The sequence below is a fragment of the Vulpes lagopus genome, chromosome 10 (assembly GCF_018345385.1).
Source record: "Vulpes lagopus strain Blue_001 chromosome 10, ASM1834538v1, whole genome shotgun sequence".
NCBI classification, from domain to species: Eukaryota; Metazoa; Chordata; class Mammalia; order Carnivora; family Canidae; genus Vulpes; species Vulpes lagopus.
The window spans coordinates 2,217,247-2,243,375 of NC_054833.1; the positions used below are offsets into that span (position 1 = coordinate 2,217,247).

Consider the following 26,129-nt stretch of genomic DNA (forward strand, 5'->3'; position numbering starts at 1 on the left):
GAGATGGACTCGAATGTTCTCACAGAGAAAGGTGTGCAGGCACTGAGCTCACAGGGAGCAGGAAATGAACTATCTACATAAAGCTGGAAACCTGAAAGCATTGCCTCATCCCTGAGATGAGGATAAGCAAAACTACCAACAAGTGTGAAAAGCAGTGAGGATGTTTTCAACCACATGGGAGTATAGATGAAAACGAGCCAAGCAAAAGAAATTGAGAGGGCTTGGCTTCCACTCTGCCCATGTGGGTGTTCCGAATTCATGTTGCTTATTGTCCAAAGTGAGTTATAGAAAAATCCATACCGCATGACAACAGGTATACAAATTGAGAAACAAGACAAAGCATTCTTTTATATAGTTTAGGAACACACCTATAGGTAGTAAAAATCAAAGAGTATGGAGAAATCTCACCAAATTTTTGTGAAATGTTTTTATTGTTGTGTCTGTGGGCGCATGCACACGTCCATGAGCACAAAAGAGGACCAAAGAAAGCAAGAATGAAATCCAAGTTTATCTGTGATATTATAACTCTTGTATTTCAAAGAAAAAAAATCAACAGAATTTCAAAGGGAAAAAACATATGCAAAATAGAAAAAAAAGTATTAGACTTTTGTATTTATTTTTTTTAAGATTTTATTCATTTATTTATTCATGAGAGACACACAGAGAGAAAGAAGCAGAGACATAGACAGAGGGAGAAGCAGGCTCCGGGGGTCACGACCTGAGCCAGAGGCAGATGCTCAACCACTGAGCCACCCATGCATCCCTAAACTTTTGTATTTAATTATAATCTTTTTCTTTCTCTCTCTTTCTTTTTCTTTCTTTCTTTCTTTCTTTCTTTCTTTCTTTCTTTCTTTCTTTCTTTCTTTCTTTCTTTTTTCTTTCTTTCTTTCTTTCTTTCTTTCTTCTTTCTTTCTTTCTTTCTTTCTTTCTTTCTTTCTTTCTTTCTTTCTTCTCTCTCTCTCTCTCTCTCTGTTTTTCAGAACAGAACTATAGTCATTAAAGATACCACAAAGCAAAGCAAAAACTGCATGTCTCAGGTTTTGAGGAGACACAAGATGCTCTCACACCAGCAGAGAAGTAGGCAGAGCCGCAGAAGGGCTTCAGATTCCAACTTCTCCAGGCACACATTTCTGAAAACTTCCTCAGAGGCTGCTTGACATGGAACCACTTTTCCTTCAACTTCTAATTTGATAAATTTGTTAATGATTAGCAGTCCCAGCCCCAGGGTAGCAAGGAGTCCTCAGCGGGTCTGCCAGCGAGGAAGGGCCAGAGGGCGAAGGAGGAGCGGGTACTAAGTTGAAGTCATCCAGCAGATACTAAGTCGGTAAGTCACTTGCCCTGGTGTTGATATGAAAACTCTCTAAAGGTCCTTTCTGTATAACAAACTAACAATTTTATAAACTCCCAGATTCCCAGGCTTTCTCATATTGATATTTGAAAAGGTGAGTGAAGATGTAACAACCCCTATTTCCTTAACAAGGCAAAAGAGAGGTATAAACTGGGAGCTAAAGTTCTGTGTCTGATCATCTGTAAACATGCTTAAAATGTTAACTGTGCAAGACACTTCCAAGAAACAGGCACTCTAGTGAGGTGTATAAGGGTTAATTTAGGGGCACCTGGATGGCTCAGTAGTTGAGTGTCTGCCTTTGGCTCAGGTCATGATCCTGGGGTTCTGGGATTGATTCTGCATAAGGTTCCCAGTGAGGAACTTATTTCTCCCTCTACCTATGTCTCTGATTCTCTCTGTGTGTCTCTCATGAATAAATAAAATAAAATAAAATAAAATAAAATAAAATAAAATAAAATAAAATAAAAGCTGAATTTAGGGGATTACATTCAGGGGCTTGGAAACAAGTATCAGCCCTTCTATTTATCAACTGGCTGACCTGGATAAGGAGGTCAAAATCTCCATTTAGGGTGGATGTGAACTGTTAGGTACAGTAATTAGCAACAGCAGCTAGCATAACTTGTTATACCAATAGCCAGCGGGACACACTGGAAGAGCTGTAGGATGTGCAAAGATATATTTCAGATAAGAAAAAACGGGAAACCACATCTCCATCCCTTATGTGAAGATTCGCTGTCACCAAGAGGTCTGTACTGGGCCTTTCATCTGAGAGACTTACTGTGGCAACAGACAACTCCTGGTGTCCCAAAGGACTCTGAGCTTTTGTAATCAAGTCTGTCCTCTTGATTTTCCTCCCACATCAAGTAGGTTCCAGGGCTTTGACACAGATAGGGCTGGGGGTGGTTCCGGTCCAAAATGGCATCTGGAGGAATGCTGAGTCATGAAGCAAGGAAATGAGGGAAAGCTAACCAAACCAAGATGGCAGGGGATAGAAGGGGAAATGTAGAGATGAGGTAATGAAGGTCACTAAGATCAACAGAAGATGGAGGATGGGCTGAAGGTAACTGAAAGGAGACAATCAGGGAGAGTTCGTAAGGCAGGAATATAGAAGTTGGAACCTTCTGATGGTACTTGTGACCTTACAGAGGGTATAAGTATGATTTTGTTAGCAGGAAACCCATAGCCTTTAAACCTAATGGTCTGCAGGAAGCTGACCTTCAGTGTGATTCCCTATGAACACTGCTTCAGAGCAAAAACATCTCAGGATGCCATATATAGCCTCTGACCCAGGAAACCAGAAATCTTCTGGGTAGTAGTGAAAAATCAAGGCAGCTTAATGTTAAAAATAATTGCATATAGGGGTGCCTGGGTGACTCAGTGGATTAAGTGTCTGCCTTCAGCTCAGGTCATGATCTCAGGGTCCTGGATGGATCCTCAAGTAGGGCTCAGCATGGAATCTGCTCCTCCCTCTGCTTCTCCCCTCCCCCCTTCTCATTGCATGTTCTCTCTCTCTCTCAAATAAAACCTTTTTAAAAATTGCATATATACATCTATATGTGTGTATATGTGTATACTGATATCTACACATGTACATATATAAAACATTTACATACAACACACATATATGACACATTGATATATATGTGACACCTGTAAGTTGCTTCTTTTGTACAGCCCTAGGCCTTAGAGGTTAGCCAGGGTCCAACTGTGTTACCATTGCAACCCCACAGCTGGGGCATCCAGCCACAATATCTTTTTGAGGTCACCAAGCCTTCCTGGAGTTCACATGCTTCATGGGCAGCCAAATGCTCTCAGAACTTTCCCTTATATGAATTCCTATTCACTGCCTCTGCACAACCATCTGCTTAGCTACGTGAGTAAAACTTATAAAATCTCCTGGGAGAATGGTCATAGATATGATCACATCTGCTGGGATTGGACTTTCAGGTTTCCAGGACAGGGCATGTCCTGGTTGTCTAGAATAGAGATAGTAGAAGGCTAAAAGTACCTGAGATTACTTTATCCAAGTTATTACTTAAGTTTTTGCTTCTATGAAAGCTGATATTTTGATCACATTGTTAATAAATACTGAGATTCTATTTCATGTTTATAAGTGTTGAAAGTAACTTGAAAATGGACTTCTATGGAATTGAGAGGGTTCACTGGGGCTGCCATCTTGGATAAATGGACTCAGATGGAGAGTTTGAGAACTCAGTCCTGCCATGATAGAAAGGCATACCTTCAAGAATAGGCAAAGTTGTGATAAACCAGGAATATGGCATCCCATAGTATTTTCATTCAGTGGAACTTAGCATCAAACCCAGCTGATAAGAAATTAATCTCCATCTTAAGGCCTACTATTAGGTAGTCCCAGCATTAAGCAGAGAATAAAATAACCTTAATCTCTAGATCACTCCGGAATTACTCTACGCTTTTGCTTGTCTGTGAAATAATTATAGCATCATGTGCAAAGTTTGGCTAGATATGATGTTATGACAGACTTCAGTTCATGAGACTCAAGGACACAATTCTTATGATGTCCCAGGAAACAGTGCAGAGTACAGTTGAAAGAAGCCACATAGAGAAGATTGCAGGACATTAAATCCAGGTAGTTTGAAGAACCCTGTCCAGGCAGGTAATGCCCTGATTGCTCATAAACCAAAAGGATGGGCAGTAAATTACACAGATCAGATAGCATCAGCCCTGGAAATGCCAACAAGATACAGGTACTGGGAAGGATCTTTGTTTCCTAGAATTGGTCTTGGAGCCATGGGTCAGTGGAATTGAATAACACTTGGAATTTAATTATGGTACTTGTGTAGGATGGAATCCCTCCTTATTGTTCTTGTCAGTGAGAACCACCACCTCTGTGGGAAGTTGGAGGACCTAATGAATCTCCCAATATACTCATCTTTGTAAAGGAGTTTGGTCTGAGTATCTTATGCTAGAATACAAAATAGGAATGAACATGGAGCCTAGGCACCCGATTTCATATCTATTCTTTCTGTAGAGAAACTGGCCCTTTGCTTCCTAGGGTGGGTCAGGGAGTGGGAGGGACACTTCCCTATTAATTGTGTCTCTGGAATATCTGAAACACGAGTGTCAAGTGATAGAAAACCGTCTAGGAAGATGTTTAAATGCTGGTGGCCAAATAAAAAATGTGGGTTCATCAATAAATGACTGCACCAATACAAAGGCCCAAGGGGGCATCAACGCATGTGTGATGCGTTTTCTTACCCTGATAGTATGCTGGTGAATATTTTACAACTGGCTTTCTGGGAGGGGGGGGATGCACAAACACATACAGGTATATTATAAACACATACAGGTGAATATTTTACAACTGGCTTTCTGGAAGGGGGGGGATGCACAAACACAGGTATATTATAAATTTTACTGATACATAGAATCTAAGGCACCCAGTTTATGAATAATAATAAGATATACAATACTGTTATTATAAATTCTATATAGTCAATTGATTCTCATAGGATATTGTGCTTTTTTCCAGGTCTATTGAGCTATAATTAGCAAATAGACATTTTACATATTTAAGATGTAAAACTTTCATGTACTTTTGCTACACTCTGTGTCTGTAGGCAGCCAATGGTTGAAATTCAACCACAATTTGACAAATTAAATTGAATCTTCGTCTGCCAATTCTTCCCAATATATTTGTTGTGATTAAATGTAATAGATGATCTACTGTTGAATTATTTCTCTTTCATACAAACTGTATTTATCAACCTGAAACCATTATCAATATCAGCACTCTGAATTACAATAGTCCAAAATTTTAAAATTATTTTTACCTTTTTATAAAGTTGCAAGGGTTGATTCTACATTACTACCTACAAAATGCATAAATTGTTCAAATTAACTTCATGTTAATAAAATTCACAGTGCCACTTGAAGGTTAACATAAAAATTTTGATACTAGTATCTTAATATGTCATTTTTAAAATAACATGTTTTAAGCTAAAATATTTACATTGTTTTCTAGTCACATCTAAAACTTCCGTATGGGGCAGCCCTGGTGGCCCAGTGGTTTAGTGCCGCCTTCAGCCCAGGGTGTGATCCTGGAGACCCAGGATCGAGTCCCATGCCGGGCTCCCTGCCTGGAGCCTGCTTCTCCCTCTGCCTGTCTCTCTCTCTCTCTCTCTCTCTCTGTCATGAATAAATAAATAAAATCTTAAAAAAAATAAAACTTCAGTATGATTTTCTATTTCTTGCAGAATTCAATCTGGATTTTTGCAATTCTATCATCAACCATAGGGCCACAATATCAGCAAGTAAATTTTTTATTAATAATTAGCTAAACAAAAACATCACTCACATCATCAATAGTGAGTCTAGTTCTAACATAATATTGTTTAATAAATTTCTTAAGTCCAGGAAATCAACAAATCAAGCCCAAATCTGTAGCTTTTGCCTTTAAAAAAAATTTTTTTGGTGTGAAATCTCCAATTGTGGCCAATTTCAAGCTACCAACACGACATCACTTAATTTAGAATTAGGAAGAAATATGCAGCTGCATGTCTTTTATAGTATTTATACTATATAGATGCAAGAGATATGACTTATCCCAAGAGTATACCTGAGAAGAAAATGTAGTGAAATAATTATGGAGTCATGAGCTATAAACATTTCTTACCTTTTTAAAGTATTATTTATTTAATTCTGAATTTATTTAATTTAATTGCCAATAATGGCTGTTTTCAAAACAAGCTTGCAAAATTCCTAAAAATCTAAGTCTGCTTTTGCAGGCCCATGTGATCTAACTCCAGTACCCCACTGCCCTATGCTTTACTCTCCTCTCTGAGGGAGCCATCTTGGGTTCTCTTGTTTTCTTACCTCAGTTCAGGTTCTCCCCTGCCTTAGTCTATTTATACAAATTTTCCCTATATAAATTAACATTCCCGAGGATGCCTATTTGGTTGCCATATTTTTCTTTTTAGGACCTCTATATAAGGTGCTTCTACAAAAAGCCAACCACCCTCCCATTCAGAAATTATTGAATTTCTTGGTAAGAAATTATCAGATGCCACATGGCCCTCATCAGAGTCAAAGAAAGGGAAAACTAAGAACATGATCCAACATCAAAAACCAAGAGAACGCAGAGTCTTAAGCCTCCATTTGTGGCAGCTAAAATGGTATATATTCAAACATGTGGGTGTTATTTTTGCTCTCAGTCCCAATTGCTAAGGAATGACATTTTGATCATCCAGTTTTATCTCCTTTTTTCCCTGCCAGATTATATATATGGTTTCACTTTTTTTATGCTATAGGTCAGTTAAAACCAACTTCACAATCCCAACTACCTTTTTTCCCCTCTTTTAAAGATTTTATTTATTTATTTATTTATTTATTTATTTATTTATTTATTTATTTGAGAGATTGAGCAAAAGAGAGCACAAGCAGGGGGAAAAGGCAGAAGGAGAGGGAGAAGCAGACTCCCCACTGAGCAGGGAGCCCAATCTGGGGCTCAATCCCAGAACCCTGGGATCATGAACTGAGCCAAAGGCAGATGCTTAACTGACCAAGCCACCCCGGTGCCCCCCAACTACCTGTTAATTAAACTAGAGGATATTTATAACTTTATACTAAACAGATCCTGTTTGGGACAGAAACACTGTTCATTTGAGGCAGTTTTGGGTCCAACATATAGGGACCCCAAACAACTACTGAGTCAAGATCTCCATGTTAGTTTTTTCCAAAACTTTGTAGACCCTTCATCATCTGTGGCCAGAAAATATATGAGATTAAAATGGTATCATCATATTCTGCAAATATGATCTCCAAGTATTAGTGACATACATACAGCAACACTTACAGTGGGTCAAAACGGGACACAGTATAGGAATCAGGGCCACTAGAAGCCAGGTTCTCAGGTACAGTAGAGGATTCCAGAGGAGCATAGCTCTGAGGTGACCCACATCTCTAGTGGCTCCAACAACAATGACAGTAAACCGTGTGCCAACCACTTGTTGAGTGCCAGGCACATGCAGTCTATTGAACTTTTGTTATCCTTGATGTGGGTTCTGCTTCTGTTGTGGTACTGGTTATTATTAATAACAGATGAGAAACTGAAACACACAAATTTGTACCTGGTGGCACTTGGCACATCAGGTAAATCATGAGCCTGAATTTGAACCTGGCAATGCCTGGCTCCAAAGCCAGTGCTCTTAAATTGGCACATAGTGAGCATTATAGATCCTAATAATACACAGTTCCATACCTTAGGGGTGGTGCACCTGTTGTAGTAGGCCAAGAGGGAGTAATGATCCTCATTATACCCCACCCAGATGGAATGGCCTGGCTTTGGTTTGCTTGTTGCCCACTGTTTACATGTTTTAAAGGAATCTCTTTCCCTTGGCTGACACCTGTGGATTGCATATTGCCCTGATAGGTGGAAAACACCAGTGGGAAAAAACACAATGGCAGAGTTGAGTCCCACTGCAGGGGAGAGTAACTACTCCCAAGATATTCAAGTGGATGAGAAGCTTGTTCCCAAGAAAGGTAAACTCAACTGTGACTGCTTGGTTTTAGCTTTTTATGGTGGGTTCTTTATGTGCAGTATCATAATATAAGAAATGAATTTACATCTTATAAGTTGTTTAATTCTTCTTAAAAATCAGGTAATCTTAATGTGTGTTTTTCAAATATATGAAGGAAATAAATACCATTGTTCTTAAAAACATGTCTTTTATTTTTGATAATTAATTATCTTTTATCCATATGCATTTACATTTTTTTGACAATTGCTACCAAATTTGTATATACTTAGTATTGTGTATTCCACTTGTCATTGCATGTAATATTTTAAATGTAATTGGATTGTTCAATTAGGTAAAGTAAGAAAATTTTAATTTGACCACACATACTTTTCCATTTGCTTTATAATACTCAATCATTCTTCCAAAAATGCATAGTATTGTTCTAATATATCCAATAGATAAAGCATTGTTTACCTGAAAAATCTTCTTGTGGTTGGATATTTATGTTATAGACTCATAGGTCTTGCCCCCATTCAAGTAGAGGGGATTACACAAGTATGTGAACACCGTGAGGTGGGCATCATTGGAGTCACCTTAACGTCTATTTGTCACATCAAATTAAAAAACAAGTCTCCTGGGGATCCCTGGGTGGCGCAGCGGTTTAGCACCTGCCTTTGGCCCAGGGCGCGATCCTGGAGACCCGGGATCGAATCCCACATCGGGCTCCCGGTGCATGGAGCCTGCTTCTCCCTCTGCCTATGTCTCTGCCTCTCTCTCTCTCTCTCTCACTCTGTGACTATCATAAAAAAAAAAAAAAAATTTAAAAAACAAGTCTCCTGGACTCTGATTGATTAGAGTAGTATTGAATTATTTGATATAACCTTCCAGTTTCAAAAGTCCATGATTTCATGGTGTCAATGCTCTCTTACAGTGGTTAAAACTATGCCTCCAAGATATTTATTAATTTGCACACATTCTCACACATACAAACTCACACATTCTCATGTAGCTAAGGGTATTCCTAGAAAATATTTTACAGCCAGCATGAGATTGGCACCAATCTATTAGGTGGACATGTCTGGAACTATTCATTCAAAACTGACACAAGATGGAAATAATCTTTAAGGACACATGTAGTAGCAAGGAATACTTAATACCCAGTGAGCATCAGGCTAAGCCTTTTAAATACATCCTCTAGTTAATCTTTCAGGAATCTAATAAGACAGATACTCAACTCTCTTGTTTGTGAGCCTTTAGGCTCCTGGTTTGTTTATACTACTTTTCACTAGACTTTGGTTTCTAGTCCCCCAGGGCAACTTGGAGAAATCAGAGACCACGAGAATTCATACATTATTAGTTGATTTGATTGAGATAGGAAGTCACCACTCAGCCCTGAATCAAGAGGGAAAGCCTTTACAAAATATTGTATTTGAGCTTCTCACTCTAATTTCAGCATGTTTTATAGTTTCTTCCAAATTCTGCTCCCCCTATTCAATTACTACAAAGGCTTGTGTTCCACTTAAAGAAAAAACAGTATGGCCTTTGTTATCTCAAGGCACCTCTTTCCTTAAAGGTGCCCTTGAGGACTTCCTGAAGACACAGGGTGTTGACCTCCAATCCCACATCATATAGCCATATAAACCCCACAGATAGGTGTACTTGGGTTACAGCAAAGGTATTCTCATAGAGTCATCTAGGACAAAATAAAAGCTGTCATATACTTTCAGTACAATGGTCAAGAGCATAGATACCTGATCTACACTGTTAGCTGGTCTCTCTGTACCTATGTTCTTCTCACCTATAAAAAGGAGGATAGCAGTAGTAGCTTCCTCAAAGAATTGGTGTGAGAATTAAGTGAATTAATTCTCAGTCATTATGTTACATGAGCTATCAGGACCAGCTGACACACCTGCTGACTGCCTCCTCCCTAAAGCCACTTTCCCCTTGGCTTCCAGGATACCACAGTCTCCTGGTTTTCTTCCAAACCCACCGACAATTCCTTTTCAGTTTCTTTCTTTCTCCCCACTTATTTGGCCTCTCTAAACATTAAAGAGTTAGAGTCAGTCTTTGGTTCTTCCCCCTCTGTGTTCTCTTTTCCCAAATATCATGGCTTCAAGTATCACATGTAGCTTACTAATTCCCAGTCTTATACCTCAACCTCTACATCTTTTTTTTTTTTTTTAAAGGAAGTGGGACATAAACTAGAATCTAATGTGTTCAGTATATCTGTGTGTCCTTTCCTCCTTCCTTTTCTCCCTCCCTCCTTCCTTCCTTCCCTCCCTCTTTTCTTTTCTTTTTTTTTATTATTATTTATTTACGATAGTCACAGAGAGAGAGAGGCAGAGACACAGGCAGAGGGAGAAGCAGGCTCCATGCACCGGGAGCCCGACGTGGGATTCGATCCCGGGTCTCCAGGATCGCGCCCTGGGCCAAAGGCAGGCGCCGAACCGCTGCGCCACCCAGGGATCCCCTCTACATCTCTTCTAAACTCTAGAGTTGTGTATCCAACAATGTTCTCAACACCTTCCCTTGGGTGCCTAAAAGGTATCTCTGTGGGTCCAATAATCTTGATCATCCCTACTTCCCCCAAATCTGCTTTTGCCACAGAACTCCCTTCCTCAGTGAACCACTCTTCTAGTTCTTAGAACAAGAACCTCTCCAGGGCCCTTCCCCCACTGGTCTATAAAACTGAAACCTTGATTTAGTGCGGGATTCATCTGGGATCTGATTACATTTTCACTCTTCTACTGCTACCACACCCAACCAATATTCCTCACTTGTCTTCTGCATTATTGCAGTAGCTTCTTTCCAGCAGTAGCCAGCTTTTCTAGAAATACAAAACTAGATTTGAATGCTATGTTCATTTCTTTTTCCACTCTTTTTGCTATATTTTTTCATAGTTTGTGGTTGTCAGTTTCTCTGAGAAACTCTTCCTAAGGGTTTAATTTCAAACTTTATTTTTTTTGGAAAGAGAAAGAGCACATGAGTGGGGTGGGACGGACAGAGGAGAGAGAGAATTTTTCTTTTTAAAGATTTACTTATGGGAACCCCGGGTGGCTCAGCAGCTTAGCACCGCCTTCAGCCCAGGGAGTAATCCTGGAAACCTGGGATGGAGTCCCAACAACAGGCTCCCTGCATGGAGCCTGCTTCTCCCTCTGCCTGTGTCTCTGCCTCTCTCTCTCTCCTCTCTGTGTTTCTCATGAATAAATAAATAAAATCTTAAAAAATAAAGATTTACTTATTTATTGAGAGAGAGAGCACAGGGAAGGGAAGGGCAGAGGGAGAGGCAGAGAGAATTTCAAGCAGATTCTCCACTGAGTGCAGAGCCCAACATGGGGCTCAAGCCTACAACCCTGAGATCATGACCTGAGCCAAGATCAAGAGTTGGACAGTTAACTGACTGAGCCACCCAAGGACCCTTAATTTTAAACTTTAAATGAAAGCTTGTCCTCAATGCCTTAAGACATGAGAGAAGAATAATTATGTACATTAAGGAAAAATTCCTTCAGAGTTTAAAAAATTACATTTTATGTATATAATTTATAACATAGTACAAATAAATTACATAAATAAATTAATTAAGCTCCATAATTTAAATATGTACATATACATATTTTTATCTATATGTATATAAAATGTAACTTCTACTGTATATATATTTACCTCTGAATAATTTCATCAACTACAGAATACAATAAGGAATGGGAGAGACAGAATTATAGGAAAGACAGATGCCTCAGAGCAAGTCAGTGTCTATCTAGCTGTGGTATAAAAACACCTTTGGTGCAACTCAGTGATTTCCTCCTTTTGTATCTTCCTTTCCTAAAGCCAGTAGAGTGCCATTTAAACCATCAGGTGATGGTCTATGGTACCCTTCCATATTAAAACTTGTGAGAAATAAACAATGGCTTAATAAAGAGAGCACTAATGTCATGTTATATTTCCAGGTCTAAGCTTATGTTCCACTCGCTATGGGATAGCCCTCATCATACATGTCTGCAACTTCATAGCAGCGGCACAGAATACTGTCATAAACATCACCATGGTAGCCATGGTCAACACCACAGACCATCAGTTCCAGTTTAATGGCTCCACTGAGTGGCTGCCTGGTGGCCCAAATAATGCCCCAGACAGTCTTCCTGCAGAGGTAGCAATGCAAGATTTAAGCTGTGCTCTTGTTTTTGCTGTTTGTTTGTCTGAATGTTTATTTTTTTATAGCTTATATATTAAAAAGTTTTATTTGGGAAAATAGTGATTGAAAGCAAGTGAAAGATTTAAAGATGTGTTTTCAGTTATGTGAACACCTTCCTGCAAATGGCTTACTGCAGCATTCTCTGTTTCCTCAAGGCTCCTACGTATGACTGGAGTCCTCAAATCCAGGGCATCATCTTTGCTTCTGCTGCCTATGGCATGACTCTGACAATGGCTCTTAGTGGATACCTGGCTGGAAGAGTAGGAACAAAGCGAGTGGTTGGTGTTTCTTTGTTTGCATCCTCACTCCTCGTTATCTTCAGCCCTCTGGCAGCTGAGCTTGGACTAATTTCCCTCATAGCAACTCGAATGGTCCAGGGGCTAGTCCAGGTATCCAGATATTTTATAAATATGAGCTGGATAGGAATTTCTAAATGGCACCACACACACACATCAAAAGCTCTAACTATTTTGATTTTCAGGGGTCAATATTTGGGGGTCAGAATGCGCTTTGGGAGAGATGGGGTCCTCCACATGAACGAAGCCGACTCTGCACCATTGCTTTATCAGGTAAAAACACGTAACTGAAATGAGTACGCTGCAATGTGACACTCTCACCCTGGATTATTTGACAGTTTTTCTGTTGAATGCTTCTTTGTCTTCTCTTTAGTGTTGACTAAGTATTTATAAATTAGGGAAATGGATCCTTTGCGGCACTATTTTCAGTTGTTTCTCCCCAGTATCAGTTGTAATATGACTTTGCTTATAATGATTTTTCCTATTCTTAAAAAGATCATTCTTTTCTTTTTTGGCTTCTAGATTTTGAATCACAGTTGGAAAGGTTGTGAAGGCAGCCACCTATGTTTTTTTCTGGAGCTTGAATAATTTCATTTTTTTATAGTTAAATTTCTGATATATTGGAGTTCTATTTTAGTATTCTATGTATAAGGTATGGGTCCAACTTAATCTTTTTCGGAATTGTTTTCAGTTGTTCTGAGAACTGATTTTTGATCATGATTTCCCTAGACAGTGTATCTGGAATGAACATTCTGAAGAAAGAAGTCTACATTATATTGGGGAAGAATAAAAAACAGAAAGAATAGGGCTAATAAACACAAAACTGATGAAGTAGGTACTGGGTAAGAAAAGTGTAAATCTTCAGCTAATTTATGGATACCAAGAGAGCCCGAGACTCTTCAAGCCCAGAAAACAAGGCATGAGTGCATGCATGTGCACACACACACACACACACACACACCCTGACTGACCTCATACCCCTGTAGAGCCCTTTCCAACCCTGGAGGATTATTTTCTGTCATCAGAGCTTATATTCACTGATAGGGGACTAGTCCACCAATTTGAATAAAAGAAACTCGTATCACTTATCACAGTTGACTAATGGAGCTTCTAAGTATAAATAAGGACTAACATCCCCTCTCAAATCCTCAAACATTTGAAAGAAAGCAAGAGTACAAAAGAGAGAGACCAAACTAAAAACTACAAGAATGAATCCAAATGAAGAAGAAATTAAAAGAAAAGTTTACATGATTAACAAATAACATGGGAGAGATCCAAGGGAATATGTATAATAACATTTATTTAAAAAGAAAAAGCTGTCAGAATGGCTAGTTTCAAAAAGACAAGAAATAAGTGTTGGTAAGGATGGAAAGAGAATCCTTATGCCCCATTATGGGGAATGTAAATCGGTGTAGCAACCATGCAAAACAGGATAGAGTTTCCTCAAAAAAAATAAAAATAGAAGTGCCATATAGTCCAATAATTCCCTTTCTGGGTATTTATCTGAGGAAAACAAAAACACTCATACAAAAAATATTTGCTTTCATATATTTGCTGTAACAAATAGCAAAAGATATGGAAGCAACCCAAGTGTCCATCGATAGATGGATGGCAAAAGAAGATGTGGTGTATACATCATGAAATATTGTTTGGTCATAAAAAAAGAATGAAATCTTTCCAATTGCAACAACATGGATGGAGCTAGAGTGTATTATGCTAAGTGAAATATGTCAGACAGAGAAAGACAATTACCTATGATTTCATTTACATGTGGAATCTAAAAAACCAAACAACCAAACAACCAAATAACAATAACAACAGGAAAGAGAGACAGACTCATAAATACAGAGAACAAACTAGTGGTTGCCAGAGGTGGAGTGAGAGGGTGGGAAGGACAGGTCAAACAGGTGAAGGAGATTAAGAGATACAAACTTCAGTCATAAAATAAATAATCATGGGGATGAAAAGAACAGCATAGGGAATATATCAAAATATATTGTAATAATTTTGTATGATGATAGATGGCTACTATATTTACTGTAGTATTTTGCAATGTGCATAATTGTCAAATCACTATCTTGTACACCTGAAACTAATATATGTCAACTATACTTCAATTAAAGATGTAAAAAAAGTAATTTAGAAAACAGATTGCTATAAATATAGTTGCTAAAAAATACAATTGCTAATATAGTTAACTGCAATGAATGGTCTGAACACCTAAATGAAGGGAAATGACTATCAAATTAGCAAGGTAGACAAATAAGTTGAGAGATTATCCCAGAATACAATATAAGAATCAGGAGATGGAAAGCAAGTTTAAAAATCTTGGAAGAAAGATAGTGACTTTATGGAAGTGGCAACTCCCCTCTCATTTCCTGTTAAATAGGCATAGAGCTACTGGAATAGGTCAACTGACTATCGAGGAGACTTAGGAATCTACAAGTCTGCAAATTCCAGAGGCTTCCTTGTTTTTGGTGTTAGGGGAATATCTTAGTGTCCCCAAGCAGGTAGTCTCTACTGGCCTCTAGAAACCTTTTCTGGTTCAGAGAACACAAAGCCAATGGCTGTCTGAGGGGCCAAGAGGAAGCCACTGGCAGGTGGAGTCAGCTAAGGCTACCCGCCTGCCTCCGTAGTTCTTATAGAAATGGCCACTTTTAGGGATCTGGGGATTCTCACTCAGCAGGCTACACTGGTGAACAGGATGACTCATTCAGCCCATGAGATGGAAGGAAGACTTCTTAGAAGGACATTTAACAGTGGAAGGGCCCAGGTACTGCCAGCCTCTGGGACAAAACATATTAAATCTTCCTCTCTGGGGTACCACAAAGACACGTGTATAGGCAAGAAACTTTGTAGCCACTTAAGGCAAGCAAACTAAGCAGATAAAACAGAACTGGCAGCTCATAATTGAGGTGATAGAAACACATGCACACAGTCTGAAGATGATGCAACAACACACACAAGTGAAAATGAAAAAAAAAAAAAAACCACCTGCAATTACATACAGCAACATGGATAAGTGTTAGAAACACAAATGTTGAATGAACAAAATACTTCTGTCATGGTGGAGAATCACCTTGATGCAATGTTAGCCCCAAGTACACTACCTGGCAAGCTATCACAGTGGTCATGGAACAGATAGGCTCACAGGCTAAATTAGGTACTCTCATTGTACAATTAAAATGCTTTAAAACACAGAGATGTAAGATGGAAAACGGGGTAAATTAACACATTTAAGATACACATTGCAATGTCCTGAAGAGAACATCCAGGATGATATCACTTTAATAAAGGTCAGAAAGTAAAAACACAGACTTTAGGTATACACTTACATACCTGGTACAAATTGCATTGACAAAGAGAACAATTGCAGTGACATATTTGAGCATTAGTTTACAATATGTATAAATGAACCATTAGCTATGAACTATGAGTGGAGATCAAATTATAGTCTGCAATTCAGTAGAAATAGGACAATAACAAGACATACCAAAATTTCTCGGGATACAGATTGTATTCGAAGCCCTTGGTTGAGTGTGACCGCTCAGAAAAGAAACCCAAGGAAATAGCTCCATGACCCTCCAATATCTGGGCCTCAGACAGAGGAGAGGCAGAAGGGACTGGGAAGCCTCCCAGGGAGTACTTGGACAAAATCTGAGGTGATGGCTCAACAGAGCCACCTGCTGCTGGCCTGGAGAAAATCACTGTGGATCTGGCAAGTGGGAGGTATTTAAAGGCCTCACAAGAATGTAAGGGCAGGAAATGGAGGCAGTAAGCATAAAGTTTGGAGAAGTTTTCTTCTACATTGAAAAGGAACAGAAAAAAAATGTCAATGTATATGGAGGGAGCTCTGAAGAGGTGGAAAGTTTTATTTTGTTTTGAGCCCAGGCTGTACGAAGAAAAGTTTGGGAATGGATGGGTGAGATCAAGGAGCTGAGGAATTTAGTGAAGATATAGATGTGAGGGCACATCCTCACAGTGGCCTGGGCCTAGGCCAGACTGGAGGAGACATGGTCTTGGAAGGATGCAGGAACCTGTCCCCTACTGTAACAGGATTAAAGGCAGAGAGTTCAGGGGGGATATGAAGGTTTGGTGGACTTCGTGGTGGAAAAGGTACTGATTTCCATCTTCATCTACTGTGCTCCAATGTCAGGCAGCCTGTTTTCAAAGGCTGCCTTTCTTTGTTCACAGAAGAAATAACAATTATAAACAAGGAAAAGACACTCGACTTCATCCTAAATAGAAAATAATAAGATAACTGTTTGCATGCATATTTGGAAGACTTTTTAGAAACTCTGAGGATATCCAAGGGTCTCAAGGAGATCAGAAGAAAAAAAACAATTATTTTTGGCAATTTGGTTTGGTATAGCCTTTTAGCAAGATACTTCAACAGTATCTATCAAAATTAAAAATGCACATAGTGTTTGATCTAGCATATCCACTGCTGATATTCTATTGTACCAAAATAAATTATGCTTATGTTCAGAAATGATGATTAAATCTATGTTCAGAAATAACAACAGCCCCATTTTGAAAAAGTTGTAAAAAAGGAAGTGTGCCCTACTATGGATGAGAATACTCTGTGAAGCCAGAGAAATTAAAAGTGTTATTAGCACCCTCACAGACAAATCTAGCTGTCTGCCTGTTGCATAATGCCTTTACAAAGAGGTAAGTGTGCATGTAGATGTGTATTATAAATGAGAGGAAAGGCATGCAACTCTGTGCCAATGTGGAATGGGTAACATTAGAGACAGTGGAAATGGGTTGGGGGACAAATGAAGGGAACTTTGGTTCTTTGTGGCAATTTACTCTTATAATAAGCATACATCACATGACTTGTGTAGTTAAAAATTAAAGTAGCATGAAAGGAAGAAGCATGGCTATCATCTGCAATGTTATTAGGGAACTGCCAGAAAAATGGATTCTCAGGAGAACATGTGAAGTGATACATCTGAAGTTCACGTGTTCCAATATGCCTGTCTCGTTGTGGCTGCTGATGCTGCATGTCATCTGTCATTCTGTCAGTGTCTCTCCAGTGGTGGTCCAGAGCCCTACAGCTTACTCTCTGTCTGCAGGAATGCTGCTGGGAACCTTCACCATCGTCCTCGTGGGTGGCCTCATCAGTCAAACCCTTGGGTGGCCTTTTGCTTTCTATATCTTTGGTAAGCAACTATCTCCTCATCCCAGGGGTTTCTTCCCAGTGTCAGTCTCTGATGCTATTAACCCATCATAAGCATTATTAGCACAATGTGGTTGGGCGTGCTCTGCCTCCCCTGCAAGCTGCAGGTGACAGGCTTGCAGAGTGGTGGGTCCTGAGAAAGAAAGACATGCAGCCGCTGCTGTGGGCTGTGTCTCAGGGTAAGTGCATCCATGCTGGGGTCCCGGGTCAGATGCCAGCTTCCTAAAGAGAGAAAACACTAAACACCAACTGGATGAAGACCATGAGGAACAATGACCTGTGAGAGGTAAGGTCTAAGGCAGGGCACAGGAAAAGGGAACTCTGCAGAAAAAGAATAGAGGAGACAAAGTTCAAAGCCCAGAGAGCATGAGACAGCAAAGAGCACCCATGGGAGACTACTGTGCAGAGGAAACTCAGTTATCCGCAGGGTCCCTCCTTGATCTGCAACAGCACACTTATCAGGGCATCATCTGAGCCCAGAGGGGGGAAAATATCACGGGTATAGGTTACATAGAAACAGTTTTATCTTTTAGGTCTTGTGCCCTCATGTTGTCAGAGGGACCAGAGCTTCCTCTGGAGCTAATTATCTCTCACTACCAAGGAAAGTTGATGGTAGTGAACTATAAGTGTTTTCAGTTGTCTTGTGGCAACAGGTACTAAGTATAAATGTACTATCTCTGATTCTCTGTAAGTACTGGATACTGTTCTTTAATCTATACCCGTGATTAACTGGAGCCCAGATAAAACCTTGAAAATATGTATAGGAAGACAAAAATATTCAGCACCCAACTAAATATAATTCACAAGATTGTTCCAATCATAGATTACCAGGCATGGGGGGAGGCAGGGAAACAGGCAAACAGAATCAGACTCAGAATCAGAATCAAATCAGAATCAGAATCAGAATCAGAAGAAATAATCAGTGAAAACCAACCTGGAATTAACACAAATGTTAGAATAGCAGACAAGGGCATTAAAATAGACAGTTATTCTAACTGTGTTATAGCATAAGTCAATTTGTTTGGAAGATAAGTGGAGACATGGAAAATCTTTTTTTAAAAGACCTAAATCAAACTTTTAGAGATGAAAACTGCAATATATGGATGGAGTTAAAGACAGATTAGACACACCATGAGAAAAGATTAGGAACCTAAAAAGAGCAGCATAAATCAGCCAGAATGGATCACCCTTGAAAAAAACAATAATAGTGGATGAGAAACAGGACGGAGCAGCATGCTCAGAGAAGAGGAGTGGTATGGGGGAACAGAAAAAGTCTTTGAGGAAATCATGGGGAAAGAGGAAAACTATAAACTCACAGACCCAAGAAGGTCTCTTGGCCTCAAGCACGGGAAACATGAAGAAAATGACACCAAGTTACATGGTAATCAGATGGCTCAAAGCCAGTGCTAAAGAGAACATATTAAAAGCAGCCAGAGCTAAAAACTACATGACACACAGAGGACAGAGGCAATAAAGGAGTGCAGCCTTCTAGGAAGCAACGCAAGTAGGAAGGCGGCAGTGGAACATCTTTCAAGTCCTGAAAGGGGGGGGGGGGGGGGAAAGAGGGATCTGTCAACATAGAATTCTGGAGCCAGACCAAAAAAAAATTCAAAGACAGAGGCAAAATAAAGGCATTTTTAGACATACCAAAGTTGAAAGAATCAGACATATTTATTAGTTTTTAAAAGATTTTATTTTTTATTTGTTTGAGAGAGAGAGAGAGATCACAAGCCAGGGAAAGGGGGAGGGGCAGCACAAAAGGGAGAAGCAGATTCCCTCCTGAGCAGGGAGCCCTACACCTGGCCTGATCCCAGAACCCTAAGATCATGATGTGAGCCAAAAGCAGACACTTCATGGACTGAGCCACCTAGGCACCCCAGAATCAGACATGTAAATTAAAGATAGCAGTTCCATTTTCAGTAGCATCAATAAATATGTAACATAGGGATAAATAGGACAAAAGATGTGAAAGTACTATACACTGAAACCTAATTCTCATGAAAAAAAAAAAATCTAGAATAGCCAAACTATTTTGCAAATGACTCACAGAGTTGGAGGACTGACTAACAGTGCCTGAAGCCAAGATATATGATATGTCACCAAAACAGGGTAGTATTGGCATAGAGATAGGAAGTAGATCACTGCAGCAGAATACAGTCCTAAATAGACTCACTCAGGGAAGGTGGACTAATTTTCCACACAGATGCAATGGAAATTTAATGGAGAAAAGATAAATTTTTTAACAGATGGTGCTCAAAAATTGAATATTCATATGTCCCCCACCCCCAAAATAAACCCCACACAAAATGACCTTTGGTCCATTTTCTTGTATCCTATACAAAAATGAACTCAGGGGCACCTGGGTGTCACAGCGTTAGGTGGGAGACTCTTGGTTTCTGCTCAATTGGTGATTTGAGAGTCATGAGATCAGCAGGCTTGGACTCGGGCCTCAGCAGGAAGTCCACTTCAGTGAGTTTCTGTCTGGCTCTCTCTTCCTCTGCCCCTCCCCTCACTGACATGTGCACATGTGCAGGTCTGCTCACATGCTCTCTCTCAAATAAATCCATAAATCTTTATATATTTTTAAAGATTTTATTTATTTATTCATGAGAGACTCAGAGAGAGGGGCAGAGACACATGCAGAGGGAGTAGCAGAGTCCCGGATGGGACTCAATTCCAGGATCCTGGGATCACGACCTGAGCCGAAGAAAGACGCTCAACCACTGAGCCACCCAGGTGCCCAAATCAATAAACCTTAAAAATAAATAAAGGAAAAAAAAACTCAAAATAAATCCTGTACCTAATTTTAAAATCTAAAGTTGGTATCCTTCTAGAAGAAAACCTGAGAAAGTCTTTGTAAGTTAGGCAAAGATTTCTTAGACAGGACACCAAAGGCTTGATCCATAAAATTACAGACTGATAGGCTGGATTTCATCGAAGTGAAAACTTTGCCTTTATGAGCCATTATTAGGATAATAAAGGCAGGGTGAAAACACTTGCAAAATACATATACAATTAGGACTTTTATCCTGAATGAGTAAATAATGTCAAAGCTTAATCATAAGAAAGCAACAAAAAATGATTTAAAAAAGGACAAAGAAATTTTACCAAAGAAGATCTAGAGAGGGAAAATAAACACAGGGAAAAGTGCTCAACGTCCTTAGTCCTTAGGGAAATGCAAGTGAAAACAAACAGGATACCTCTGTATGCCTCTTAACAATGACTAAATGGGACACAATAAGAAATGTATATGTGGTCTCTGCCCCCAGTTTCTGACACAGAGCTTCTAAAACCCTTGCAATTTCCTGAGTGATACAAGCATCTTCTGTCCTAATGAGGCAACACTTGGTGCCCCCTAGAGAGCTTCAAGATGAGGGCTGGTCACCAGAAAAAATTAATCTTGCTTAGAAGCTTGGAACCTAACCTCTAGGCCCATCCTCCATCCTCCAGGAAGGAAGGAGGCTGCAGAATGAGTTAATACTCGATTATGCCTACCTTTTGTAGCCTCTATAAAGATCCTTAAACTTTAGGGTTCTGAGACCTTTCAGATTGGTGAACATATCCATGTGCTGGAAGGGTGACTCATCCCAACTCCATAGGGAATGACCCTCCCTCTTTTGCTCAGAACCCTTTCAGACCATGCTCTGTGTATCTCTCTTCATCTGGCTATTCATTTCTCTCCTGTATAATAGCCTTTATAACAAACTGGTAAACATAAGTAAATGTTTCCCCGACTTTTGTGAGCTGTTCCAAGAAATTATCAAAACTGAGAGTGGACTGTAGGAACCTCCAACTTTGTAGTCAAGTCCGAGTGGGTAATCTGGGAACCCAATGCTTATGACTAACACCTGAAGTGTGGAACAGTCTTGTAAGATAAGCCCTTACCTTATGAGGTCTGTACTAATTACCAGTAGTTAGTGTCAAAATTGAGCCGAGCTGGGGGATCCCTGGGTGGCTCAGAGGTTTAGCACCTGCCTTTGGCCCAGGGCGTGATCCTGCAGTCCCAGGATTGAGTCCCACGTTGGGCTCCCGGCATGGAGCCTGTTTCTCCCTCCTCCTGTGTCTCTGCCTCTCTATGTCTATCATAAATAAATAACCTAAAAAAAAATTTGAGCCGAGCTGGTGTCCACAGAGAATTGGAGAATTTCTCAGTGTGAAAAACCCACATATTTGGTATCAACGGTGTTGAAAAAAAATGGTTTTCCTTTGATAATATTAAAAAGATTGAAATACAAAGTTTTCTGCCATCACTAGGGTCTGTGCTTTCCATAAACACAAATAATTGAGATGTTTTAAAAAAAAAAAAAAGAGGCTTCTAGAAAACTGTTATGTTCCTGCTAATTGGGGGGGGGGGGATGGGAAGGGGATGTTATGAGCATAGGCTTTGCCCAGGACCTGTACTCAGAAATGTCCCAACACAAAAGAAAAGCAGAAACCAGCTCAGTTACCAATTTTATCCTCTGCTTGCAGGAGGCATCGGCTGTGTCTACTGCCCTTTCTGGTTTATTCTGATTTATGATGATCCCGTCTCTCATCCATGGATAAACGTCACAGAAAAAGAATATATCATATCCTCCTTGGCCCAACAGATACACGTAAGGACTCCAACCATCTCCAGAGATCTTGTGGCAGCCTCGGGATTTCTCGGGGTCACATGAACATTAGCATGTTTCGGATCTTACTGTTCTAATCAGTACATTTGTTTTCAGGTCAGCTCTCAAAAGCAGCCTCTTCCCATCAAGGCCATGCTCAAGTCTCTACCCCTTTGGTCCATCTGTGTCTGCTCTTTCGGCCATCAGTGGCTAGTTGCCATACTGATTACATACACACCAACTTATATCAGCTCTGTGTTCAGTGTTAACATCAGAGATGTGAGTGCCTTTCCTTCTGTGCCATTCTCCAGTATGCACCACCCACCAATCACTTTGTCTTCATGAACCATTCCGTTCAGAAAAGTTTATCCTTTACACTTACCACAAAACAATCTGATATTTAGCATTAATGCCAGTAGCTTTTTCTAAGGATATGACTGAAGAGGCTACCGACTTTCTTAAAAGAGTAAGATTTCAGGGTTTGCAGTATGATGATCAGTGGTTTAACAATAAGAGGTATGGGCTCATTGTCCCTATTATAATGGTTTACTCAATTTTTTTCCCCTCAGAATGGGCTCCTGTCTGCCCTTCCTTTTATCATTGCCTGGGTCATTGGTATCCTGGGAGGCTACCTGGCAGATTTCCTCCTGACCAAGAATGTTAGGCTCGTTACTGTGAGGAAAATTGCCACATTTCTAGGTAAGAACAGGGCTTGAAGATCAGATGATTCACAAAGCATACAACAGCCAAAGATGTATCTCATGGTTGAATTTGTCTGTTCCTCATTCCCTAGGAAATTTCCCATCTTCGGCGCTGCTTGTGGCTCTGCCTTACCTTCCCCCTAGCTACATCACGACAATGACCCTCCTAACAATCTCCTGTGGACTAAGCCCCTTATGTCAGTCAGGGATCTATATCAATGCCTTAGATCTTGCTCCAAGGTAGGATGGTAATTTCCACTCTTATATACACCTGAAAAAGGTTTAGCCTGAAGTTTTCTGGGAGCCCCAAACTTTGGGAAATAATAAACCATGGATGGTCCTGTGGCCATTTTTTCAGGTATATGAGGGGAGGGGTATTATGGATTTGTCTTAGTGCCTCTTATTAAACATACACAGTGCAAATCCTTTTTGATGTAATTCGAAGAGCAAGGCTGAAGGATACTGTGAAGCATCTCTGGATCTAGCCTGGAACATTCCTGTCACCCACAGATATTCCAGTTTTCTCATGGGAACCACAAGGGGATTAGCAAACATAGCAGCTCTCCTGGCACCCACTGTCAGTGGGTTTCTCCTCAATCAGGTAGAATTTTCTTGTCACGGACTCTTAAAATGCTCTGCCAAATCCATTTATAACGGTAGTACCTAAAGATTGTATTTGCATCTTAGAAAATACGATTAAATTGTGGGTTAACTTTGTCATGAAGATTGACCTAGCAAAGAAAAATGTAGAACAATTTCTTTCATGACCTCAGTCTTGACTCATTTTGAAGCCAGGGACCCAATGCTCTACTGGTAATATTCAGTCTTTGAAACTGAAGTCATACAGCCATACAGATGTCATGAGATGATGATTCCATGCATAGACGCAACTTGTCATGTCTTCTGCAACATTTTGAAATTTTCATTTGCACAACCATCCCAAAGCAAAGAGATAATAAAAGCAGATGTGCTGAAGTATGTGACATATACAGGCATGAGTATAAGTATATTGTATGCAGTGATCTCATTTAATTACTGATTCTCACACCACTTATGAAAATGGTATATTATTATCCTGACTTCCTGATGATTAAACTGAAAATCTGATAGAATAAGTCTCTCCACTAAGAGGATGTAGAATCAGAATTCTTCCTTTTTAGTCCTCTCTCCAAAGCCTGCAATGTTGCCACCATGCCGTTGCAATGCAAGAAGAAAGCACTCATAGCATATTTTGTGTCATGATGATTTGCACAAAAGAGGAAATGTATGACACTCGGGTAAACAGCGACCAGTGCAGTTCTATAGGTTAATTGTAGTGTCCCATTTATTAAGAATATTCTAAATGCACTTAGAAATTTATTAAGAATATTTGTTAAGAATACTCTAAATGCACTTTGAAATTATTATTTTGTCAACTTGTGCATGGAAACCCACTAGCAAACATGGTCTTCTAAACTATTAATATGATGTCATAGAGAAAATGATGATGAAAGAGGTAATATTTACTTGAGGTTTTGTGTCCTCAGGACTCTGAATTTGGGTGGCAAAATGTCTTCTTGTTGTTGTTTGCCATTAACCTCTCAGGATTGATCTTCTACCTTATATGTGGAGATGCAGTTGTCCAAGACTGGGCAAAAGGGAGGAAACTCACTCGTTTATGAAGGTAAAGGATAGTGATTTCATCTATGGATTTAACAAGGGAAGCACTATTGAAATTTTTAATTCCACATCACTTTTCTTCCTTAGTTACTCCATCTTGATATGATGGAAAGTCACCGGACATCTTTCTTCACAAATGAGAAGCCTATGGTGATGAACACACCCAAAGAATTTCATTTGCTGCAGTTCTTTTCAAATCTGAGATCAGTTCTTTATTTTACTAAGATTTCTTTTTGAGGAAAATATAAGACGAATGAAAATTCAAATAAAGTGATAGCCAAGAACAAAATTGTCATCTTCATAGAATCACCAGTGGAATCGGAGGAATGGCTACATCAGAGTCAATAGGCCAGACTCACAGTTTCTGGATCTCAAAACAGGAAACAATGTTTGGGAAGCTCTTAATCCAGGGCAGTAACCTCACTACGATGATCATGTTTCCTATTTTAAAAGTGAATATTAATTTCTATTTGTTGGATGGATATTGTCCATATGCCCCTCCCTTTCTGTGTTCCACTCTTCATCCTGCTTAGGCCCCAGCAGGCTGACCTGCATGGTTTGTCTCCACACTGCTTTGTCCAGTGGCCTCTGCTGGATTTTCAATAAAGGCCAAAGAGTGAGGACAGGGAATATCTATCTCTAAGGTCCTTCCCTGTGGGATCTGTAGGTGGTTGATTCTTCCCCTACAATTCACAGTTACCAATCCCTCCACACATTCTGGTCACTTCTCTCTTTACTTGTGCCTTCAGGCCTTTTTTTTTGTCTTTGCCACATTCCCAGTCCTGTGTAAATTGTCTAACAGTGTCTTCAAAATACCTACTGTGAATCTGCCATACTTTCCTTCTGGGATCCAACTACTTCAGTGGTTTAATCATATATAAAGCTCAAAACATAAAAAGGATTGGTATTTTTGTCAAATGGTAATGTATGGGTTTCATTAGGTCAGAGCACATGCAGGGAGGCAGGGCTATTTTCTTAATTGGTTCTCTTGGTGATCCTTACCACATAGACAGTAGAGATATCACGTCATTTCATGTAGAGGTGATGTGATGGGCACAGTTCTGAGTGGAAAACCAGGGCAAGCAGACACAGGCCAAATCTGAATAAACTAAAAACCAATTACTGAGGTCTTATTCTTGTCTAGAAACTAGGCTACTGGGACACAAAAGCAAGCTAGACATAGTCACTATTCCCCAGTCTGATGTGGAGGACAGACAGAATGGCTGCCACAGCACTGTCTTAAGCACAATAGCAGGGGACATACAGGCCATTAGGGGAGATGACACAAGCAGTTCTGATCCCAAGTGGAAGAGCGTGGGGTGAGGGTGGGGAGATCTCATTCCACAAGGAACTCTTGAGCTAAATGGGCAGTTTTATGGTAAGATTGCCCCCACTGGAGCCCAACGCGTACAAAAGCAAGAAACAGGATAGGTTCTGAAAGGAATTACCTGCCTGCATGGCCAGTTAGGAAAGAACAGAAGATGAGGTTAGGGAGGTGGGTATGACCAGTGCACAAAGGTTGTGTTTGCCACATTAAGGAGCTTGAGGAGCACCCTACAAGTAATAGTGGCATGGAGAGAAGAGACACATGAATAATGCTTAGGAGGGAAAGTTGAAAGGTCATGGCATTTGGCTACTTGGATGCTGGAGAAGAAAGGAGTT

The 26,129-nt window shown here is 39.9% G+C and overlaps 1 protein-coding gene across 3 annotated transcripts; it reads left to right on the top strand.

Moving 5' to 3' along the window:
• Positions 1–1,184: 1,184 nt before the first annotated feature.
• On the top strand, positions 1,185–25,090 carry SLC17A3 (solute carrier family 17 member 3). Of its 3 annotated transcripts, none has more exons than XR_005990417.1 (13): positions 1,185–1,324; positions 7,758–7,867; positions 11,793–11,992; positions 12,193–12,426; positions 12,519–12,606; positions 17,412–17,498; positions 21,986–22,110; positions 22,225–22,386; positions 22,677–22,806; positions 22,901–23,048; positions 23,319–23,409; positions 24,393–24,471; positions 24,555–25,090. XR_005990417.1 is itself a non-coding variant. In XM_041772384.1 (13 exons), the coding sequence occupies exons 2-12, from the start codon at positions 7,786–7,788 to the stop codon at positions 24,467–24,469; spliced, it is 1,482 nt and encodes a 493-aa protein (XP_041628318.1). In that variant the 5' UTR covers positions 1,185–1,324; positions 7,758–7,785; the 3' UTR covers positions 24,470–24,471; positions 24,555–25,090. The 3 variants fall into 3 exon arrangements, 2 of the variants coding, with proteins under 2 accessions (XP_041628318.1, XP_041628319.1); XM_041772384.1 differs by having other exon boundaries at positions 24,335–24,471; XM_041772385.1 differs by lacking the exon at positions 7,758–7,867 and having other exon boundaries at positions 1,202–1,324; positions 24,335–24,471.
• The last annotated feature ends 1,039 nt before the right edge of the window (positions 25,091–26,129 follow it).

Bases quoted from the DNA above. Each gene is read 5' to 3' on its own strand.
- SLC17A3 (XM_041772384.1), top strand. From the start codon at position 7,786: ATGGCAGAGTTGAGTCCCACTGCAGGGGAGAGTAACTACTCCCAAGAT. The intron at 12,427-12,518 runs GTATCCAGATAT...TTTGATTTTCAG, and splicing joins TGGTCCAGGGGCTAGTCCAG to GGGTCAATATTTGGGGGTCA. The intron at 12,607-17,411 runs GTAAAAACACGT...CTCTGTCTGCAG, and splicing joins CTGCACCATTGCTTTATCAG to GAATGCTGCTGGGAACCTTC.